General features: G+C 51.2%; 1 protein-coding gene across 3 annotated transcripts; it reads right to left on the minus strand.

Moving 5' to 3' along the window:
- Positions 1-2,143: 2,143 nt before the first annotated feature.
- Positions 2,144-23,228, minus strand: MYO1A (myosin IA). 3 transcript variants are annotated; one of them, XM_070619640.1, is made up of 28 exons: positions 21,975-23,228; positions 20,223-20,410; positions 19,976-20,091; positions 19,616-19,710; positions 19,322-19,426; positions 19,062-19,108; positions 18,865-18,928; positions 18,561-18,659; positions 16,442-16,545; positions 16,180-16,327; positions 15,591-15,709; positions 15,419-15,505; positions 13,981-14,046; positions 13,724-13,828; positions 11,657-11,719; positions 11,251-11,451; positions 10,859-11,085; positions 10,308-10,508; positions 9,952-10,045; positions 9,318-9,467; positions 9,139-9,207; positions 8,621-8,695; positions 4,778-4,909; positions 3,925-4,031; positions 3,404-3,536; positions 3,141-3,293; positions 2,835-2,962; positions 2,144-2,510 (listed from the first exon to the last, which is right to left on the minus strand). In XM_070619640.1, the coding sequence occupies exons 2-28, from the start codon at positions 20,334-20,336 to the stop codon at positions 2,387-2,389; spliced, it is 3,126 nt and encodes a 1,041-aa protein (XP_070475741.1). In that variant the 5' UTR covers positions 20,337-20,410; positions 21,975-23,228; the 3' UTR covers positions 2,144-2,386. The 3 variants fall into 3 exon arrangements, 2 of the variants coding, with proteins under 2 accessions (XP_070475741.1, XP_008538788.2); XM_008540566.2 differs by having other exon boundaries at positions 20,223-20,356; positions 21,975-23,147; XR_011540100.1 differs by lacking the exon at positions 3,141-3,293 and having other exon boundaries at positions 3,342-3,536; positions 21,975-22,115.

Genomic DNA, 23,228 nt, shown 5'->3' on the forward strand with positions numbered 1-23,228 from the left:
TGTCCACCACATGCACAACTTGTGTGTAACACGTGGACTCCTTCGACATCCTGTAGGGGTGCTGTGGGGTAGGGAGGGAGGGGCCAGGGCCATATGGGACACTGGGTGGAGAGACCAGTGAAGAATGGAAAGATGGCAGATGCAGGCCTGCAGCCAGGAGACAGCTGGGGGACAATCCACAGAACAAGGAACCAGAAGAGCCCCTCAGAGCCAGGACTGAGCTAGACTGTTTAGAACTGTGAGAGGCTAGAATGGCTCCTCATGGAGGTTAGGGGACTCCAGGATGGCTTGAGCCCCTCAGAGGCTGAAATAACCTAGACTTTGAGAATGCTGGATTGGCGCAGGGGACGGGAGGGGCAGGAGAATTCCAGCTTCTCCCATTGTGATGGAGCCAGTTCAAGCCTATAACACAAGTGGGGACACTGAGCCCCTAGAGGCTTCCGGGGGATGAAAACACAACAATCCTGGACTCCAGAAGAGAAGAGAGGCAGAGACAGGAAAGAGGAGGAGGAAGGGATAGATGGGAGAGAAAAGAAGCGAAGGAACCCCACCCGTCCTCAAACTAGCATCCATCCACATGACGGATGGCGAGAGGACAGGAGGGAGACCAGCAAGCCAGGCCCTTCCCCCCCTCCACCATCCCCCACCCAGAGCACTGACAGTGCCTTCAGCCCCAGGGAAAGGAAAAGCAGGAGAGGGAGCAGCAGCTGCATATTCTCCTGAAATTGCTTCTGAAAATGACCAGACACTTCAGTGGGAAAGTGACGACAATCTGGGCCCTGGGAGCAGGAGATGAGAGGGAGAGCGGGGGCGGTCAGGCCCCGGTCACCACTGCCCTCAGCCAGACAGGCCTGGTTCTGAGAAGTCAAGGATGGGGGGGGTGGGGGGGGGCGCTGTCGGGGGTGGCGGAAGGCTGGCCAGAGCCTCAGCTACCCCCACTCAGGACACGGCCCCCCCAGGACAGTGCTAGCCCCTCACCCGCCTGGGAAGAGCTGACTCCCTGGATCCCATCTCAGCTCAGAGCAGGGTGTGCCAGAACACGGGGCTGGTGCTCAAAGAGCAAGATTAATCTGCAGGCAAGAAGAGAAGTTAATCAGGTCTCCTCCCTGCACGATCACCTGGGCCGTGAGCTGCCTGCTGATGGGAGCCGGGGTGGAGGGAGACCCCAGCTGAAGGCACAGCGAGCTCAGCATGGAGATAGGGAAGAGGCAGGGAAGGCAGAGACAGTGAGGGGTGGGAGAGACATCCAGAGACAGAAACAAAGGCAGCCATTTGTAGGCTCTCCCTGAGCACAGATCTAAAGTTTACTGCAGACAGAGGAGCTGCTTGTTCCCTGAAGGTAGAGACCGGGCAGAAGAGACTGAGACAAGACGGTCTCTGAGGAAACAGACATGAGGGTGGGTATTTAAGGCATTAAACAAACTATTCCGTATTGATATTAGTCAGAGCGCACAGAAACAGGGACAATGAGATAGCATCAGCAGTTGGAAACCGAGAAAAAAATAATGACGATGACACAGGGAAAATAAACGAAGGCATGAGGAAAGGAGTCAGTCATAGGGATGGGGGAGATCCTGGGGTGGGGAGCCTCCCTTGTCAAGTGCCACCAGCTGCAGGCCCCAGCTGCGGGACAGCAATTAGCAAGATAACTGTTGGCAGCAGCCCGGCATCTCAGGTGTATGGAAAAGTGGGTGCCGGCAGGCAGGTGTGACAAAGCCCAGTGCTGAACTTGGGGCCGGTGGGGGCAGTGGGGCTCCTGGGTGCGGAGACCCTGCATTCCCCAGCTTACCTCGGCCCACATGAGCCCTCCAGCCTCGGGCCTCTTTCAGGCTAAATATCTCCAAAGGATCCCAGTCTATGCCAAGACACGGATCCTCACTTCTTCCCTCCAGGGACACACTTAATGAATCAGCCCATTGGCCACCTGCGACCTGAGCCCCATCCCCACCCCAGTCTCTCCAAACCCCTGCCAGAGCTCAGCCGGTCAAGGAGCCCGAGACAATTTCCCTTCTTTTCCATTCTTATTATCTGTATTAGCTGGCTCCAAGGAGCCTGAGGGAGGGAAAGGGGAGGAGGGAAGGGGGTCTGAGCACAAGTCCTTGAGAAGATGGGGGAACAGAGATCCACCCACACTGACCAAACCTTTGGGAAGTCAATTGTTTTATTAGCGGGCAAAGAGGCGGAGGGTGGGAGGAAGCTAAGTTTGGAGAGAAGACTGGAAAAGTTTGGGAGAAGAAAGGTCCTCTTCAAGGGTTCTTCCACCCCTGAGCCCCACCCCACGATCAGAAGGGTTAGACATGAGATCATCCCCAGAGGTGTGTGGGTGGGGTTGGTGCTGGTCCTGCAGCAAGAAACTGCTGAATCTCGTGAGGTCCCCACCTCCTCACTATACAGCCACTTCCAGGTGATGACTCCCCTTCTTCTTGCAGCTAAGCTTGCCGTTCCCACCACCCCCAGGGCTCTGGATGACCTTGACAGCCACATCGTTCTCCTTGAACCTCACTGAGAACCTGGAGAGGGAACAGACAGAAAGGCAAAGCTAGCGCTCTTATCCTCTCACTCCTAGTCCCGTAATTTTCTGATGGCTTCCCCTCCCCTTCTTGAAGCAGGTCCATCCTCCTACTCCCCTGTGCCCTCCCCCCTCCCTCGGGCCCCTCCCAGTGTCAGAAGACTCAGGGACCCAGAAAACTTGGGTCGGGAGACTAAGAAACCCTTCCAAGCCCTGTCCTGACACTGTGCTTCACTTCTGACAGCACGAAGTTGCCCGGTCACAATGACTAACAGCTTGGTCATCTGCCCCCAACCCGTCCCTCTCCCCCAGCTCATGGCCTTACTCGTCAGTCACTGTGATTGGAAGCTGCCTCTGCGTAGCATTCAGCACAGCCTGGTATATCCTGGTCAGCAGCTCAATCACATGCTCGCTGACCAGCAGGAAGTCCCCCTTGGAGCCCACTGATGATATCTGAGGAAGGGGAAAAAATGGCAGAGAAGGGATTCATCTTTTCTCCTCAGGAGCACCCTGAGAGACATCAAAGGCACAGAGAGCGAGGTCTGGTCCCCATCACCTCCAGCCCGCTGCAGCCCCGTGATGCCCACCACTTTCTCCAGTCCGAGGCCCTGCCCCCACCCAGTTCTGATACCTCACTCAGATGCAAGGTAAAAAGCCCATCCTTGAAGCTGGTGACTGACACCCCAGCCACACTGTCCAGCCCAATGACTGTTTTGACCTGGGAGTTCTTGGCATCTGCGAGAATCACATGCCCCTTGGTCAAGAGGAGAATTCTAGAGGAAATCTAGGGACAGAACAGGAAAGAGTGAGGAATAGCGGGTGTCACCCTCACCCTTCCAGCTGCCACCCAAGGCTCTGGATCAGGCTGTGGGAGTTCAGGATGCAGGCCTTCACCTTGCCGTTGCCACGATTGACCTTTTTCACAGTCTCTGCCACCAGAACAGGCCCTTCCTCCTTGCCCTTCAGCTTCTGCATCTTGGGGTTCCCTTGAAGCCCAATGTAGTCACCGTGGAATGGAATGGGGACACTGAGGACACACAGGAGGTATGCAGTGGAGACAAGGTCCTTACCGCTGACCCCCAAGGCCCTGCAAGGAGCCCCCCCACTGAATTCCCATCTTCATCCTCCGGTGCCCCTTCCCCCATCCTCCACCACGTCCTCTATCTCAGCAGTTCTCAGAGCGTGGTCTGGGACCAACCTCAGCATCCCTCGGGAACTCGTGAGAAAAGCAAATTCTTGGGACCCACCCCAGACCTGCTGAATCTGAGGATGGGGTGCAGCTATCTGAGTGTTATCCAGCCTGCCAGATCATTCTGAAGCACCCTAGAGTTTGAGAACCACTGCTCTATCCCACCTGGGGAATCTTCTCTTTGCTCTTGATGAAACTGACTACACAGAGTCTGAAAAGCCCTCACCTCTGGGGGTATGAAGCCTTCTTGCCCTTGAACAGTTCGCTGGCACAGAGCTTTTCCCTCAGGATCTCTACCTGCTTCGGAGACAGCTGATCCCGGAATTTCTTGCACTGCGAGTGGGGAGGGGCAGGGGCTAAGACCACGGAGGAAGAGGGCAGGGCTGGGGAGGGAGGTGAAGAGAACAGCAAGACGTAGAAGGAGAGAGGTAGGGACAGGAGAAGAAGAGAGACAGAGGGAAAAGGATAGGCACTAGACACTTCAGAGAGGGCAGGGGCTGGAGGAGCACTGGGGAGGAGGGATGCTTGGGGAGGGAGGATGCTGGGGAAGGGAGACTGAAACAATCAAACACAAGCCCCCTGAGAACTCTGCCCAGCACACAGCACGAGGCCTAGTCCCAGACAGGTACTCAATAAGTCTTTCCTGAATAAAAGAACTCCGTGCTAAGTGAAATCAGCCAGACACACAAAGACAAATATTGTATGATTCCACTTAGATGAGGTACCTAGAAGAGTGAAATTAATAGAGACAGAAAATAGATGGTAGATGCCAGGGGCTAGGGGAGGGGAAATAGGGAGTTATCGCGTAATGTGTACGGAGTTTCCATTTGGGACGATGAAAAAAGTATGGAGATGGATGGTGGTGATGGTTGCACAACAGTGTGAATGTGCTTAATGCCACCAAACTGTATGCTTAAAAATGGTTAAAATGGTAAATTTTGTTGTGTATGTTTTACCACAATAAAAAAGAAAAAAAATGGTAGAAGAGGCAGCAGAAGAGGAAAATCAGAGGGAAGAGAACAAAAAGACAAAGGAGAGGCGAGGACCCTGGCCCCAGGAGGGGCTGCTGGACCACTCACCTTCCACCGGTAGAAGAGCTGCTGCAGCTCCTGATTGGCGCGGGTGAAGCACCTGTAAGGGGCCATGGGCCAGTTTTTGTCCAAGACACTAGCAGGCAAGTTGTTCTTCAGCCCCAGGAGGAATTTCCGTGCCTAGGTTGTGAGTAGGGGGATGGGGAGTAGAACGATGAGGAGAAAGACCTCTCAGCAGGCAGACTCGCACCCCGATCCTGCCACGTAAAAGGAGCAAGGGCACTCATAGGGAGAAGCACAAGTGGACCTGAGGAGATGGAAGGGAGGCATCTCCTGGGTCTCTTTCGGTGTGAAGTGTAGGCTTGAGGCTGGGCAGTAAGCATGAATAGGAGATTGAGGGGAGAGCAGGATTAACTCTAAGCAGAGACCTGCTACCCAGGCAGTGAGGTGGGAGGAACCAATATAAAAACTGGCCTCAATATTTTGCTCCTGGAGCTTCCCATTCTCTCAGCTCACAATTGCCTACAGCAGGCTGCCACTGCGTTAGCTATTAGACAGGTACCAGACATCCCCTCCTCTCTGATCAGTTAAGCCCAACACCTCAACCTGGCATTGAGTCCTCTCCTGAGAGCCCAACCTCCTGTCACAGGCTGCCCTGCATTACCCTGGCACACCAGCCAGCCAGGACTCCTTGTCATGCCTCTGCCCAGCCCACGCATGACCACTCTATGCTCAGCTTATGCTGCTCTCATCTCCGCTCTGCCACCCCAGATTCTCCCCATCTTTTGAGAGGTAGCTCAAAGCCCTCCTGATTCCCTGGGCCAGGGCTGCCTCTCCTTTCTTTGAAGCCTCATAACACTTTGTCTAGACTTCTGTTTTGGTACGACTGTTATTTGCATGGAAATCTTCTTCTAGACAGGGAGTCCTTGGGAGTCAGGATCCAAGGTTTTGAGTTTTTTCACCATTCAGCAGCATTTACTGAGTGTCCGCTCTGTACCTGGTACCGTCCTAGGTGTGGAGGCCCAGCAGGGAGGAGAGCAAACCAAGTCCTCATTCTCATTGACCTTACATTCCACTGGGGGTGGGGAAGGAGACAGCCCACAAGCAAATAGACATATAATGGAATGTTCTATAATTATACTTGCTGTGATGCAAAAAAGCAGACCCTGAAGCAGGAATGAGGGGTAACATATTTCAGAAACAGAAAGCCAGAGTGACGGGACTAAACTGAGCAAGAGGAGAGAGGATGAGAGGGTTGGTCGGTCAAGGATGGGTCAGGAAGAGCCTTGTAGGCTGTGCAAGGACACAGGGTTTTGTTTGGAGTGAAATAAGGCACCATTAGAGAGTTTCAAGGGGAAGAGTGACATAATCTTACTTAACATCTTTTTTAATTAAGTACAATTTATTTTCTTATTTCTAAAGTTTTAAAACTTGCATAAAAGTTGAAAAAACATTACAAGCAACATCTGTATACCACACAGCCCTCACATAAATTCACCAAGTGATAATGTTAACATCTTGCCCTGTCTGTGTGCTCTCTTTCTCTCTCTAACACATGCATACATACATACAAATGCGTATAGATAAACACACACACAGCTACAAAAATCTTTGCTACTATATCATCCTAAAGTAGATTACAGATATCATGACATTTTCCCCTAAAACTTAAGCATCCATCTCCCAAGAACTGGGACATTCTCTTACACAATCATAATTCCATCACCATGACTAAGAAAATCGACATCAATCACATACACTCATCCAACAGCATTGCATACTCAAATTTCTCCACATGTCCCTTATAAACTTCTAAAAATAGCCTTTGTAGTTTTGCTTTTATTGTTCCCGTTCCAGGATCCAGTCAAGTTTCACCCGTGGCGTCTGACTGTTTAATCTCCCCCAATCTAGAACAAGGACTCTTCAGTCTTTATACCCCAGGGAGCACCTAGCACCCTGTCTGTTTACGGGATAGAATTATTGAAGGTAGAGAAAAGGACTTGATCTTGAGCACTTCCAAGTTTTTGGAATTTTTAGGAAAACTTTTTACTAAGACGTTAGGTTAAAAAAGTTAAAATACTCTCCAGGAATTATCCCAGCTCTTTGCACCTTCCACTACAGATTTAGGGGGCTTGCTCTAATCGCCCTGGAGTCCCCAGGCCTGGGTCTGGTTTGATTTAATTCCACAACCATTCCTAAGTATCCCCCATATTCCAACTGATGTGGAGCCTCTGAGGGTTTTCTTTTTTAATTGTTTGTTTTTTCTCGATCCAGAAAGTTCTTCCCTATGCAGACCTCCTAGGGCCAAGGATGCCTGGGTTGCCCAGGCCTCTACTGGGGAGCAAGGAGGCAGGCCTCGGCAGTGGTTAAACTCGAGTCAAACAGTTTGTATCCCAGCTCTACCACCTACCAGCTATGGGATCTCTAGCAAGTTATTCAACTTCTCTGGGCCTTAGTTTTTTACCTTCAAAATGGGGGAAAGAAAAGGGCCTACCTCACAGAGTTGTTGAAAGCATTAGAGTTGATGCATGTAAAGGGCTTAGTGCATGGTAATGTTCAAAAAATATTAAGTATTAGCATTAGCTGTAAGCAAGGCGATGGCAAAATATAGACTAGTCAGAAGGCCTGGGGGAGTCAATGCCCGGGGGCCCCTGCGCGCGTGCTTCTGTAGGGAGTGTGATTTATCGAAATATTGGTCTAAACCCAAAAGCTCCTGGGGTGACATTGCGCAGATGCCTGATCATATACACGTGGAAGAGGGGCCAGTCAGGAGACAAGAGCAAAATCAGACTCTAGGTGTCAGGTATGTAGCAAGAGAGCACGTACTCCAGAAAGACAGACACCCTGGAGCCAGCCTGAGGACAGACCAGGCAAGGGAAGAGGCCTAGGAAGCTGGAGCTTCCCTGGGGAGGGGGAGGACTCCATGAAGGCTGGGGGAGGCAATGAGGAGGCCCAGAGCCCACATTCCTCAACACGGCGCAGGGACTCAGCCTCTCCAACAACAGAGGCGCTCCAACAGATGTGTCTCACGTCTGCACGAGCAGTTAGTAAGAGTCCTGACAAGCGTCCAAACCCGAATCAGAGCACGTCGGTTCTAATTTACCCCGGCCCTCTGTCCAAGATCTCCCGCTCTTCCTCCGGCTCTCTGGCTCTTCCTGAGGTTTCACAGGAAGTGCTGCTCTCTCCCTGTCTGCTTTCCCTCCGACACTTCTCAGAGGCACCATCACATGGGATGGATGTCTCTGGAAATCACCCTTCTCTCTCTCTGTTTTCCTCTCACTGGAAATTGCCCGTAGTTTGAATGTCCAGGCCTGGTCCCAGCTTCTTCCTGCCCACCCTGACCCAGTCCTCTAGGATTAAGATTTGTCTTTCCAAAGTTTTAATTTCTGACTCGCCTGCTATTGTTTCAGAAGAGACAGAAGGAAGATATGATACCTCCACCTTCACCCTAACCTTAAAATGGATCTTGAAAGGTTGGGTTAGTTAACCATATGTGTGTCCTCACTCTGCTCTTCAACAAGGCTCAGCCTCCTCCCCACTGAGTCTCACCTCAACTGTTGTTAGCCATCCAGCCCCAGGTGTCTTCTCAGGCCTGGACCAGTTGGTGGGTGTGCTGGGACCCCTTCCTGCCACAAGGTTGCCTGCAGTGCCCACTCAAGCCAAAACGCTCTCTGATTCTGCCCCTAGCCCGAGTCACTGAGGCCTGCTCCCTGCGGGCTGCTGTCCCACACCATGCCCTCTTCTCCTGGGGCTTAAATAAGTGCATACAGAGTAAGGAAGCTCTTGGGAAAAAGCTTTGAGTCATCTCCTCTCAAATCCCACATCTTCCTCTTCCGAACTCATCCCTCCCTCCTCCACCCCCCATTTCCACCCTCGACCCCCACCACTTACTATGTTCTTGTAGATGAAATTTGCCAAGGTGAGGGAGGCCCCTGACCGGAAGTATTTTCGATAATTCTTGCGGACCTGGCAGGGACATACGAGAAAGGAGCCAAAGTAAAGCTACAGTTAGACCTAGAAGATAGAAGATAGACCTAGAAGACGTCTACTATTTTTCAACCACACAAAGAACAGAGTAAGATAAAGAGCTGCGACTGTAGCTGGAGCGAGGGAGTAAAGTCAGACAAGGTGGCAATGAGGAGGACACTCAAAGCAGAAGGCACAGCTTTGCTGCCAAGTCAGAGACACAGCCAGGCATCTATACAGATCTCCCCAACTTGTGTCCACACTGGGAGCAGACACAGACACAGATGCGCCATAGCTCTGGATCTCCCAGAGCTGTGTCCTGGGTGCAGGCGGGACTTGCTCTCTGCTACTCTTTGTCCCCAACAGGTGGCACAACCCAGGAGGAACCATGTGGGAGAGGGAACAACTTGTGGGGAGGAAAGCCCTCTCCCCTGCCCCATTACCTTCCATCCTCTCACAAAAGCCTGGATCAACAATGTCGATGCCTTTATCTTCCCATAGCGTTTCTTTTGCTGTAGAAAGCAATGGGCCTATTAGAAAAACTCCACCTCCTGAACCATGTCTCCCACTTCCCATTCTCCTATTAGAGTGAGGGGGATGGGACTTTGGGGGTAACTGGTACCATGTTGCCTCGAAACCAAGCAGAAATGAGGATCTGACTCTTGCGCATCAGCTGGTAGTAGGTGCGGCAGCGCCAGCCTCGGTATGTTTTCTGTATGAGTGTGGCCAGCTGCTGGAGTCGAAGGCGCCTCTGCTCTTCCAGGTAGAAAAGCTGTGGGAGGCAGGAGTGTGGGACAGGGAGGCTGGCCTGGAGAACAGCGCTCTTTCTTCCTGTACCCCCAGCACCAGAGGTTGCCCAGCGAGTGTTTTTTTTCCATCATTCCCTTGTCTTCTTAGTTCATTCATTCATTTAACAAGCATCTGCCAAGTTCTAACTCTGTAGCAGGCACTGTGCCAGGTTTGGAAACTCAGACACAAGTGGCATATCACCCTGAGCCTTCAATCTTGCTTCAGTCAGAGGCACCAGAGCAGGCTGTGAAGCACATGTAACTCCCGGGGCTCAGGGAGGGTGGGAACCCAAGGATTAGTTCCCGGGGGTAAAGTCCCCACAGAGAGGAGACTTCCTGACCCACTCTCCATTCCAGGTTATGGATGCTCCCCTCCCCTCCAGACTTTCTCTTGGTGGGGGGTGGAGGGGACTCTCTGACTCTTCCTCCTCCCATGCCCACCAAAAGCAGGTGCACTCTCCAACTCACAGTCTTGGGGCTTCTAATGAAGATCTTTGTCTTCCCAAAGGCCAGCTCCTCTGAGGACATGCTCAGTTCCCCCAGGACCTTCTCGACCCCCTCCCTACAGGAGCAGATCGCGAAAGGTGCCGAGGGGCATCCCAGAGGAGATCCTCTTCCACATTTTCCCTCACCCTCTCACCCTGGGAGAAGCATTCAGGGTGCAAACAGACTTCAGAGCCTCTGAAAAGGGACCGTTAAATTTATCTCCCCAAGTATCCATCCCCCCGAGCTTCAGCAGATGCACACGGCATCTCCTGTGCCCTTCCCACAGATGTTCCCCGCACTGCCCTTCCCTGCTCCCCAGTCTCCCCACTGAATCTCACCGCTCTCCTCCGTTCCAGCGAGGCCAAGTGCTCCGGCTCAGCAATCGGTACCTCTCCAGGAAGGGCCCATATAGCTGGCGGTAGGCGTAGCCAGCCCGCCGCACCCGCACATTTTCCAGGAGCCCCAGGTACCGAACCTGGACTGCCACCAGCTCCGAGGAGAACTGACCTCGCTGCTGGTGCTCATTGGGCTTTATGCACCTGGTGGGAGGTGGGCCAAGACAGAGGCTTCAGGAGCTTCCCCTCTGCTGGTGTAACCCACCCTAGTCTCTACACCCCTATTCTGCACACATTCCCAAGTTGAGAAATTTCAGAGGAAATGGGCACACTGGCCATCCTAGTTTCACTCACTATAGCATGGTCCCTACCAAAGTCTGATGCCCTCCCCGCTACAGGACTCTCAGCTCTTCGTCTGGCTCTGTTTTCCATGAGTAAAGAGCTTCTGATACCCTTATTCCAGACATGTCTCCCACGTGGATGTTCTAGAGTGCATGGACCCTGCACATGCCATCACACATGTAGCATGTTCCCCTGTGTGCCCAGCATGTCACCTGATGTAGTTGGGGTTCTTGGAATACAGGTTCTTCATGAGTATGGCCACAGAACTCTTGAACTGGGCCCCAGCAGTTGGGGGGCGTTTGAGAGATGCCTGCTTGGGATCACCCTCTGGGAATAAGGACCGAAGGAGGGGGTGCTGGGCATTCCACATGGCCTGGGACAGGTCCCGGAAGAGTAAGTCATTATTCTTGTCGATGAAGCCATTCACGCTGTATGTCACCTGCAGAGGAACAGCTATGGGTTTGGACCCACAACCTTGTCCCAGCACTTGGCCCTCCTAGTCTCATTGTGAAGTATTCTAGATTCTCATCTCCCCCCAATTACTCCCCCATTTCATTCAGCCAATCCTAGGCCCAGCCGTTACCCTCCAGCCCAGCCATATCACCTTGCCCGCATAGTGGCAGATGCGGAAGCAGCTGAGGCCCATGGTGTGGTCATACTGGTGCTGGGCGTTCTGGGTGACTTTGCTCTCATAGTAACCATGCTTGGAGAAGAGTTGGTTCAGCTTCGCTAGGAAGGTAGAGTCACTGACTACTCCAGGCCGCAGGCACTCCTCATCCAGCATGGCCAGGATGCCTTGCTGATTCTACCCAGAGAACGAGATCAGCCCAACCTAGACCTGGTCCTCCAAGATGTCCATGTCCTCACTGCTGCCCCTCTGCCCCCTCAGCTTTTGCCCTCTTTACAATCCTTACCACGCGAGGCAAGGGGAGGGAGGAGAGAGAGAGATAGGGGAAGGATGTTCAGGCAGTCTGCAAGGGGAGGTCCCAGGAAAGAGAAGGAGAACGCACATGCTCAATGAGGTTACAGATGATGCCATTATCAAAGTAGTCCACCTGCGTCCACGGTATGCCCTGCAAGGGGAGACAAATTACAGGCAGCAGGTCCAAGACAAGTCTCCAAAGACCTCACCAGACCCAGGCCCCCTCTCACCCACCCCACAAAGGACTATCAGAAAGCTCTACAGTGCAGAGGGGCCCTGGTGTGGTTTCTATTTACATCCCCATCCCTCCAAGGTTGGAGGAGAATTTGTGGGGTAGGTGGACAGACATATGGGAGGACCCACATGTGTGAGAGAGGCGACGCAATGCAGAAAGCCCTGTAGGTGCTCCAGGGTGGAGAGGGAAATGTAATATGTTGGGTGAAGATTGGGATAGGGGTTACCCTACTGTGGGAGTGGGGCAGGACCCTTGAGTGGGTGGAAGAACAAATGGCCACACTGCTCTGGCAATGAACTATGGAACCAGAGCACACGAGTGAGTTTAGCCTCAAACAACAAAGCTAATTTGACACATCTTCAAAGACCTACATCAGCGATTCTCAAACTTGAGTGTGCATCACAGTCACCTGGAGGGCGTGTTAGACCACAGAGCGCTGGGCCCACCCCCAGAGCGACAGAGGCAGCAGGTCTGGGACTGGGCCCAGGAACCTGCCTTTCTAACACATTCCCAGGGGATGCTGATGCTGCTGGCCCAGGACCACACTTTAAGAACTACTGATCTACACGGTACTTTGGGACTGTATAATTTTTTTTAAAAAAAAGCAAGAACGGTACAGAAGCAGGAGACCCAAGGACAGTCGTTCTCCACTTTAGGGATTTGCTGCATATCAGTCCTACAAGCAGGAAAGCTCCTGAACCCAGCCAAGGGCCAGGCCTCCCAGGTTCCGGCCAGGCCCAGGTGTGGCTGGGGAACACATGCCTCTCTTCTTCCTCCCTCACAGGTCTTCAGGGAATGCAGAGTGGAGCTAAGTTGCCCTCTCACCTCATCCCAGAAATACCTTCCCCAATTGTTAAACAAATTATGATATCCTTACAATCCCATGTGAAAAAGCATCTTTATCTACTTGACACAGAAAGATCTCTTGTTAACTGATGAAAGTACGGTGTAGAACTGAGTGTAGTCACTGCCACTTGAATAAAGTTTGTGGAAAAATGTGTTTACAGATTTACTCGTCTACACATAACAGGCCTCTGGAAGGAGGGCCCACTTCAGGTGCCTCTACCTGGGGCGGGACTCGGAGGCTGGAGACAGGCTTGGGGGGAGACTTTTCTTGATACTTTTCTTTAAGCTTTTTGAATTTTGAAGCATGGGAATGAATTACCTATCTATCTGATAATTTAAAATTTTTAAATACAAACATACAAAACAACTGAAAAAACTTTTCCACCCATTGTGACCACATTGTCTGAAATTCTGCCACAACAGATTCCCGAGAGCTCACAGGGAGCAGCCCTGGGAGCGTTTTGACGAGTGAGACTCTCAGCCATTCACACTTGGGACTGGATGAGCTCAGTCAGAGAGCTTTTCTAACACCTAGCTGCAGAAAACAGGAGTTTTCGCGGAACAGGGGAAGGAGTGCAGAAATTTTGAGCCATGGGGCACTTCTGGTGAGGAAGTCTTGGATCAGGGTGCTACAAGAGGGGATGGCGACATCAGCTAGGGCCCGGGGGAAACAAAGGATTCTGAGACATTAGAGAAGGGCACAGAAAGGGATGTGTAGGGTGCCAAGCCCAGGAGAAATGTCCCTTCTAAATGTGGCTCGCAGTCTGCCACAGGCCAAGCACAGCTGTCACTTCCCTCTTCTCAGGACTCTCCCCCCGCCACACACCCTTCCATCAATCTGGCCCCTTCCTTGCCTGGCCTGGAGTGGGAGGATGGGGACCTGGGGCATGCAGAGCAGAAAATTAGGGCTTCTTGGTAATGCTGGAATGTTCAGCTGTGCAAGGGAAACTTTTCGTCCTCTGTGTTCCCATCTGGGGACAACTGAGAGGAAATGGTGATCAAGGAGATAGAAAGACCTGGCGTGTGCCTAGAAGTCACATCACAGAGGGAACGTGGAGAGAAGGCATTGTTTACCTCTCTCTTATATTCCTCTTGCTCCTCTCTCAGTGTCATCTCTATGAACACCTGCTGTAGCTTCTCATTGCAGTAGTTGATCACAAATTGCTCAAAGCTATTATCCTGCAGAGGGGACACAGGTTAGAGAAAGAGACCAGCTCAGCCCAAGAGACTTCCTCCATCTCAGCCCCACCTCCCCTCTCTCCCATCCCCACTTTGAGCTGTCACCCTAACCCTAGGGAAGCAAGGTATGAGGTTGGGTGAAGCTCTCTCACCTCTAATATTTCAAAGCCGTAGATATCCAGGACCCCCATTACCTTCTTCTTCTCCCCGGTGCCCACCTGAAGAGGAAAAATAGATAAATCTGAGGACAGGCCCCCTCTGCACACCAGGCCAGGCCCTTCTGGGCTGGATGTGATGGAACAGGGGGCAAATAGAACTCAGGTGAGCTTGACCGAGCTGGTAAGGAATTGGTGTGACTTATTCTCTCTCCTCCTCAAAATGCTGAAGGACAAGCAAAGAGGGAGGAATGGAGGAAAAGGAAGATGCAAATAGATTCCAGGTTGGTGTTCCCATGGTACAAAGTAGAAAGACATTAAAATTCTCTCGGGAAAATAACCATCTCTTATATCTGTAGAGCATTTTACAAAAAAATTTATGTTCTTATTTCATTAATCCTTATCATAACTCTATAAGGTGTGATTATTCCCGTTTTACAGATGAAAAAATCAAATATCAAAAGGACTAAGCATTTACCAAACCTAGACTCAAAATCCCATTTTATCCTGCTGCCTTCCAGTAATAGCTTCTAAATTGATGGCATTTTCATGTACATAATTGTTTAATAATAGCTCTATTTTCACCTAATACACATAACATAAAATTTACCTTTAAAGGTATACAATTCAGTGGTATTTTAGTATATTCAAAGGGTGTACACCCATCACCACTACCTAATTCCAGAGCATTTTCATCCTCCCAAAAAGAAATCTACCCGTTAGCAGTCATTTCCATTCCCCAGCCTCCCAGCCCCTGGTAACCGCTAATCTATTTCCCATCCCTATGGACTTGCCTATGCTGGACATTCCTATAAATGGAATAATACAAAATGTGGCCTTTTGTATTTGGCTTCTTTCACTCAACATGTTTTCAAGATTCATCCATGTTGAGCACGTATCAGTACTTCATTCCTTTTTATATCCAAATAATATTCCATTGCATGGATATACCACACTTTGTTTATCCATTCATCAGTTGATGAACTTTTGAGTTGTTTCCACTTTTTGGCTCTTATGAATAATGCCTCTATGAACATTCATGTATAGGTTTTTATGTGGACATCTGTTTTCAATTCTCTTGGATATATACCTAGAAGTGGAATTGCTGGGTCTGTGGTAACCATGTACATAATCTTATCTGACCCTGACCAAACCCTGTGAAGCAGGTAGGCATTAGGGTCCCATGTCCAAAATCAGGAAGCTGATGCTCAGAGCCTTTGCAAAATTGAAAAGCTATACGGCTAGTAAGTAGGGGATCCAGATAGTCGAACTCAAAAACCAAAGACATTTCCACAACACACTACCGGAAGGAACTGTAGCTTACCCCTCATCCTTCTTACTCTGTTCCTCTCAGAACCCAAGGTATGGGGCTGGTGACCAGGGCAAGAAAGGTGAGCAGGCAGGAGAGTGCTGATGGAGGAGGGCAATCTCTCACCTTGATACTCTCGTTGATTCGATTCACTATCCAGTTGAAAAGGCGGCTATAGATGTTCTTAGCCAGAGCATCCCGAGCATACTGAGCCTGCAGGGCAGGGCCAGCCGGTTAGAGTGGCAGCCACAGAACAGACTTGAAATTAGCCCCCCCCCCACCCCCGTAGGACCCCTACCTGGATGACACTCAGTGCAGTGACCACTTTTTCTTTGGCTGTCTCCATGGTCCTTGAGCACAAGGCTCTCTCCAGTTCCTCTGAATTCAAGCCCACCATTTCCCCAATCTCCTCAATACCTGGAGTGATGAGGAAATACAACATGGCCTGAGAGAGGGCTTTCTCCCAGGGAGCGGGGGGGGCTGGTGCATGAACTGCTAGGAGACTGGCGTCCCTGGGTCTTGCTGGGGAAGTCCTGACCCTGGAGGAATCTCTAGGGAGGAAGAAGGGAGAAGAGAGATATGGACACTTTGCATGCATTATCTACTTTAATAAGAGAATCTCCCAAAATAGGTGTAATTGTTTCCATTTTGCAAAGAATCCACTGAGATTCAGAGAGGTCCCAGAACCAAGATCTACCAAACTTCAAAACCTCGTTCCAATATGCCTCCCTCGGAGTTCTACATGAGTATGTTTGGGGAAGAACTCAGGAGCGGGCTGAATGGGACTGAATCCAAGTGAACTCAATTATGCTGGAGAGGAGGAAAAACAGAAATGGCAGTAGGAGATTCAGGGAGCTGGTTGGCGGCTCCAGCAGGGTGGTACAGACCTCTCGCATTACGGATGCCACTTGCGGATATCCCATTGGCTTGGAACTCGTCTACCAGTTCCACATTCCCCAGCTTCAGCACCAGGGCTGTCACCTCTAGCACCTGTCGAATCTCGTCCTCCGAGAACCCAATCACGGCCATTGCACTCTGAGGGAAAGAGCAGAAATCAGAGGCTGTCCTGAGGGGCCAGTCCAATGCCTCCCTTATCAAAGCCAGAGTGTGAGCTCAGGGCATGACCTAAGGGCCCACCTGGGCACCCACCTGTACGGCTTTGAAGTTAGAGGCGTCATCCATGCCATCCACACTGGACACTTTTCGGCTCAGATAAGCATAGCTGATTGTGTCTTTCTCCAGCTTCAGGGCCTCTGGGAGGGCCAGTGTGGGGGAAGAGGTTAGTACACGGGTTCTCTGGAGCCCTCCAGCCTTGACCCTCACAGCCCTTGCCCTACGTTGACTCATTTATTTATTTGAAGGTTCTTCCCTGCCTCCTTTGTTTTGGGATCATTAATTCCTATAATGATAGACTAAATTTTTAAGTAGTATTTAGGGTTTGAGTGTTCATAATTGTTGGGTTTTTTCCCAATATTTATAAAAGAAAAGCCTCATTCTACTCTACTCCCCACCCTCAGGGTGCTAAACAATAAAAACCAACAAGCAAACCCTCCATCCTGCTCAAGTCTCCAGTTCTGGAAGGACAAAGGAGAGGACAGACAGATGAGCACATATATCCCACCCGTCTCCAGCCTCGACACCTCACCCTTGGCCTGGGTTAGCACATTCACTATTTGTTCACTAGGCACTGACAGAGCATCAGGTACTATGTTCTCCAACCCCAACCCCTCTTCTGGAAGGTCTTCTCTGACGTTGTGAGGACGAGCCAAATGGCTCTCGTGTTCCCCGTGGTGGATCTCTATCCCAACCCACAACACACAGGCTAGGCTTGTTTTTTCTGTCTCTCCCACAAATGAACAATTTATGTGTTGGGCTTGTGCTTTTCATCTTTATGCTCTATGTGCCTGGCTGGCATGCAGGAACTTTTTTCTTTTTAATAAACAAATCAAAGGAATAGTCAAAGCTGGTCACCTGAGATGGAAAGGAGTGGGTTAATCGTGGAGCTTGAGGGATATCAATATCTGTCATTCAAGTGATCTGAGAATCAGGGAGTGTCCCTCAAACTAGGGTTTAATGGCAGCTTCCCCTGAGACACAAATTTTGAAACAGGAGTCTGCTAAAGAGGGATGTCTGGATGGAGAAGTCAGAAAGGCCTTGGGATGATGATACCAGGGAGGCCCTGCCTGGACTCAACTTGAACCAATGAGTGGCAGAATCAGCCAGAACAAGACACTAGTGCCTATGATTCAGACAAACTGAATCAAGACTATTAAGCCAGGAGGGAGGATGAGACCTGCGGGGGCTCTTGAACCATAGCGATCTCCAGAAGGAGAAAAGGAGATAGGCACAAGTCTAGCATAGAATAACCAGAAACCAAAGGGACAGGTCCTTGGGGGCCAGACACCCACAATCCTCCGAGCCAGAGGGGGAATTAGGAGGCAAACTCTGGCACGGCCTGAAGTCCTGCCATACCCCGCTGTGATGTCCACCCAGAGAGACCTTGGGCCTGCCCAGCATCCAGGCTGGGATGGTCTCTTCCCCAGGATAAGGTAAGGTGCTCCATGCCTTCTACTTCTATAGCCACCTACACGGGCCTATCGGCACTGATCACACTGTATTGCAATGTATCTATTCACACATCTGCCATCCCTAGAAGACAGTAGGTTCTGTGAGGACAGGGTCCATGTCTTACTCAACTCTGTGTCCCTAGAAGCCAGCACAATGTTCAATCATAGTAGGTGTTCAAGAGATGTTTGATGAATGAATAAATGGAACCTTCATAGAACTATGTAAGAAGAGGAAATCAAGGACAGGGTTCTGGCTGAGGCAGATGTAGACCCAGAACAACTTCAGTTAGAGCTCATGGAAAGTTCTTGAACACTTGCAACATCCTATCCTGCCTGATTTACTGCTGAGCTATCAATAAAGTCACTTAAATCGAAGATAGGAAAGATGGTAGATGGAAATGAGTATTCCATTTTTGAAGCCAGCTTGGGGAAAGAGGAACTCAGCAAGACAGAGGAGAAAGAGCAGTAAAGACACAAGAAGACTTATTCCTAGCAATAAAACCCAAGAAAAGGAAGAAAACACAGAGGTCAGGGGATTTGTTTCCAAGAAAGGGTGGATGACGTTCAGGGTGGGGAATGCAGGCAGGAGGAGTCTGAGGGGCTCAAAGGAAGGGGGCTGCAGGGACCCAGAGGGGACGGGGGTTCTGGGGATTGGATGGAGGTTGGGGACGTTCTGCCATGTGTCTGGGGCAGGCACATACTCAGCAGCTGTGCATCTGCTCCAGCCAGTAGCTGATAGAAGATGTGGAAGTTCCTTTCTCCTTCAAGCTGCTTCACCACTCGGGACTTCTCAAGCAGATCTGGCAGAGAATTAGAAAATAATGTTCTGAGGGCCTGGGAGACAGCACACCTTCCCTCCAATTCTGTCCTCATCCCTGGTGTTGCTAGTGTTTGGGAGGTCTGGTAGTCTAAGATTCCTCCTTCCTACAGTAGCAGATTAGCAGAAAGGGACACTGGGGGGCAGGCGGAAAAGAGAGGCAGGGAGTGGAACGAGGAGACACGTACAGTTTGTGATGACGCCACCGAGGGGGGATCCCTTGAAGTCAAACTCAATATCCATGTATTTTCCCTTCAGAGACCAGAGAGAGAGAGACTTTGCTTCCTCCTCCTCTCACCACCCCGTCCAGGAGGGGTCTGTGCCGTGTTCCTCCCTCTCATGCCCCCACACCCTCTCCTCCCAGGCCGGGGAGATGGTCACTCACAAATCGAGAGGAGTTGTTGTTGCGAATGGTCTTGGCATTGCCAAAAGCTGCAGAGACAAGGGGAGAGGAGTGAGGAGGCTGAGGGGAGGAGCGGGTCTTAGAGAAGGGAAAGGAGGAAGGTCTTCTGCCATCGTGCCTATCTCAGGTTTTTCAGGCTGAACAAGGGCAGTGGTGTTGGAACTCTGAGGAAGAAGGCCCAGGGCTGGGTGACTCTGGGGCAGCTGGCAGGGAGTGGAGAGGGCAGAGACTGGAATTCTCACCCTCCAGCACCGGGTTTGACTGAAGTAGCTGCTCCTTCACGGAATTCACCTGCTCCCCCTTCCCACAGACGGCCGCCACGTAAGACATCACCAGCTTACTAGCCTCTGTAAGAGAAACCCTCATGTGGACCCCCCCCACTCTCCTTAGCGTCCCTCATTCCAGCACCTCGCACCCCTCAGAGTCAGAAAAACTGGGAAGGAATTTGGGGGGTGGGGCAGGACTAGGCCTGGACTGGAAAGAGATAAGGGGGGAGTTCTAGCAGTGACTCCTGGCTCCCTAGCCAGGTGCCTCACCGGTCTTCCCCGCTCCACTCTCGCCCGTGATGAGGATACACTGGTCTCGGTCCCGGTCCTTCAGTGACTGGTACGCCACATTTGCCAACGCATAGCTTTGGGGGGGAAGAATCGGTTGATGTCTAGTATGGGACCAGTCCAAGACACCATCTTTCACTCGATCCTCAGCCCCCAGATGCATCCACCCTCCCACTCAGACCAGACTCAAGCAAGTGACCAGTCTAGGAAGGGGCCTCCAGAGGGCCAGGGGAGGAAGGGACAGCTGGAGAACCTCCTTTAGGAGAAAGGATAGGGAAAATTAGAATGTCTCATCGTCAGGAAGCTGGAGCCCTGTCGCCTTCCCTTGGTCCCTCTACTCACATATGGGGCTTCAGCTCATAGAAGGTATAGTCCCAGTATTTGGCAATGAAGTCCGGGCCATAGATAGGCAGCTGTTGGTAGGGATTCACTGAGACCAACACGTTCCCAATGTAGGTCTGGAGCCGGGGAAGAAGGTAAAGGGAATGAGCGGGGTGGAGGTTGGGGGTCGGGCTGGGGAACGGGGCAGTGAGAGCACGTGAACTCTCTGGCCACACATCCACAGCCAGGGGCACCCATGTGCACTCACATAAATCTCCCTGTTTTCATAGCGCAGCTGGAGGTTCTTCAGCAGAGACTCCTGTTCCAGGGGTTCCAGGAGCACGAGGTCCTCCACCCCCACGGAACCTTCCAGGAGAGTCATATCCAGAGGGGCTATTGATTCTGGGAGTAAGAGGGGCAATTTGCTGACGTCTGCTCAGCTGTAGGAGCCAGTTACTGTTTGAAGGGAGAAAGACAGAAGGGCCTCAGACAGCCTTCCTCTCCCCTCAAGCCCTGGCCCTAAGGAGTACCCCCAACGAAGGAGAGCCTTTGGACTAGCCCAAGCTAACTGTGGGAGGCTGCAGAGACTCCCCGGGAGGTGAGGGGATCCTCTGCTCCCTGGGTCAGGGTTGGTGGGGGTAGGGCAGAGGCGGGACATGACCACCTGCCTCTGACCTCCAGGGTGCAGAAGGCACCCAGCAGGCAGCGACTGGAGGGGCACAGCTGTGCTTGCAGGAGAGGGCTGAGGAGGAAAGGGCAAGCAAAGCTTTCTGCCGCAGCCGGGCGCCAACAGCCCTCTCCCTCCTGCACCGAGGCCCTGGCCAGGGTCCTGACTCCTGGACTATTTGCCCCCAGTTATCCTCAACTCCCCACCTCTGACAGCCCCTATTTCAGTCACCCAGCCCACCCATACCCATTAAATTTTTTTATTTTATTGAGGTCATATTGGCTTTTAACGTTGTGTGTAAATTTCAAGTGTACATTATTATATTTCAGTTTCTGTATAGACTGCATTGGGAGTCATTTTTTAAATGGGGACTGGACAAGGTGATGAGTTAGAGAAGAGGCAGGCATTCCTCCATAAAAGACTGGAATACCCCAAAGGAAATGAAAGTGAGTTTGGTTCCCCAACATCAAATAGTTGCCAGGACCTCTGGATGTGTCTACACATCTGTCCCTATTTTTTCTATCTCCAGCTTTTACATCCAATCCTGCAACCTTCTGTCATGGACTTTGCCCCCGAGGGACACACCCAGCTTTTTAGTCGCTGGTGGAAATGGAAAGGAGGAACTGAAAGAGGAACAGAGAGCATTGTGGGGCTCGGCCCCCATGCAGCAAGCACACGGCAGGTACAACCTAAGGAGAAAGCCCAGCCCTCCTCAGTCTTTCCTGTGGGCCTGAGTAGGCAGGGTGGCCTGGTACAGGGCAGGATTATTAGTGCAATGGTCAGTGCCACTCCCTAACAGGAACAAAAGAGCCACATCCTCCTACTCTCCTGCATCACTCAACCTGGGCGGCGGGGGTGGGGGTGGGGAGAAGCAGGAATGGAAGGTGGGGCAAGAAGGGAGCACGGGCTGCCTCCTCCCCTCACTCTGCTTTCCCCAAGCTCCAGGGAAAGAGAGCACTTCTCACTTCCTAGAAAGACACAACTGAGGGAGCAACGAGAATACTGATAACAGCAGCCTCTAGCAATCACGTAGCATTTACCATGGGCCAGGCAGGGCTCTAAACACTACATATACTAATTCATTCGATGCTTACAATATCCCCATGAAGGAGGCACTATTATTATCCCACATTTTCCAGATTTAAAAAAGAAGAAGTTTTAAAGTAACTTGGCAGGGAAAGGTGAGAAGCAGAAGCAGAAGCAGGGCTGGGAGAGGCATCTTCTTTGGATTTGGATTTGAGGGGACTGGGAATGTGATTGGTTGGAGATGGGGAAGGGGAAAGGAAGCAGCCCCCAGTTGTGGCAGCCCAAGTTGTTAAAAGAGGAGCAGTGACAGGTCAAGGCAGGACTTACCCAACACTGGGACTAGGGTGTAACTTCAGTGTCCCTTGGAGAATGGTGGATGAAATCCCAATTTGACAGGAAGGGGGCATAGGAGTCCCAGGCCCCAAGGGTAAGAGGTGCCTTTGTTAATGGGAGCTGTCCATGGTGTTGGGGAAGCCAGGAAAGAGGCTGCCCTCCTCTTGCCAGTCTCCACTCTTCTGAACTTTCTCTGTGCTGCCTCCTCCAGCCTGGGCTCCCCGTGCCAGTTGAGCCAGGAAAGGCCAGAGACTGCTCAGCACAAAGTCCGAGGCTGTTCCTGCTGAGGGTGTGGCTCGCTTAACCCTTCGCAGGCCCAAAGCCCCAGAGGGAGACAGTCACAAGAGAAAGCCCCCTCTAGGTAAGAAAAGTTATCTAGCTGGCCTTAGCTGAGGGGCTCAAGTAGAGTTCTTCCTCCATTGCCCCCCAAATTTGGAAATGAGAGCAGAAGAAGTGGAATTTCTAGCCAAGAAAAAGTTTTTCCAGAAAGTCAGGAGTTTTGTCAAGGAGAAAGGTAGGTTGGAGTGTCCTCCTAGCAAAGAAATGGTACCTCTCTCAAACCTATCCTTTCTATCTTATTGGGAGTAGTGGGGGTGTGAATAACATTACTCGGGGAACTAAGCAGACAAAATTCCCAAATTCGTCTCTACTTCCCTCCACCCACGAATTGGACCCCATCACACAGACCCAAAGACTAAAGTTAGTAATAACCCCTGGCACTTGTAGAGAGGCCAGTTTCACTGAGCTCTCATCTGTGTCATCTCACTGCAGCACATCACACTGGAGGTGGGCAGTGCACTCACTCCATTAAAGAGGGAAATTAGAGTCAAACACTGAGGCTCAGAGAGGCTAGACCGTGTGCCTGTAGGTCCACAGGCAGTATATGGCAGAACCAGGAACAGAATGCAGCTTCCTGATCCTAAGTTGGCCACAAGTTTCAGCCCAAGTCCTGGCATTTCTAATTTTAATCCTTCTTCTGTGCTAGGATACTGAATAAGACTCGGGGATGTTTTCCTGGGCACCAGCCCAGCTGGAAATAGCTGCCTCCGATAGATAAGAAGCTTATAAAATCCTATTTTCTAGGGTACCCCCTCATCCACCCAGAAAAATTCCTAAACAGCAGGCTCCCTCTGCCCACCATCCTCTCTCCCAGGCATGCACAAAGAGAAAATTAGGTAATTACAGACACTTAGCTAAAGATAGACTTGATTCTCCAACTCCCAGCCACAGCTGCTTGGTTCAAGGTCC

This window comes from Equus przewalskii, chromosome 5, assembly GCF_037783145.1.
Source record: "Equus przewalskii isolate Varuska chromosome 5, EquPr2, whole genome shotgun sequence".
Classification (NCBI taxonomy): Eukaryota; Metazoa; Chordata; class Mammalia; order Perissodactyla; family Equidae; genus Equus; species Equus przewalskii.

Bases quoted from the DNA above. Each gene is read 5' to 3' on its own strand.
- MYO1A (XM_070619640.1), bottom strand. From the start codon at position 20,336: ATGACTCTCCTGGAAGGTTCCGTGGGGGTGGAGGACCTCGTGCTCCTG. The intron at 15,710-16,179 runs GTCTGTACCACC...TCATCACTCCAG, and splicing joins TGGCATCCGTAATGCGAGAG to GTATTGAGGAGATTGGGGAA. The intron at 3,294-3,403 runs GTGAAGGCCTGC...TTCTGTCCCTAG, and splicing joins TCAATCGTGGCAACGGCAAG to ATTTCCTCTAGAATTCTCCT.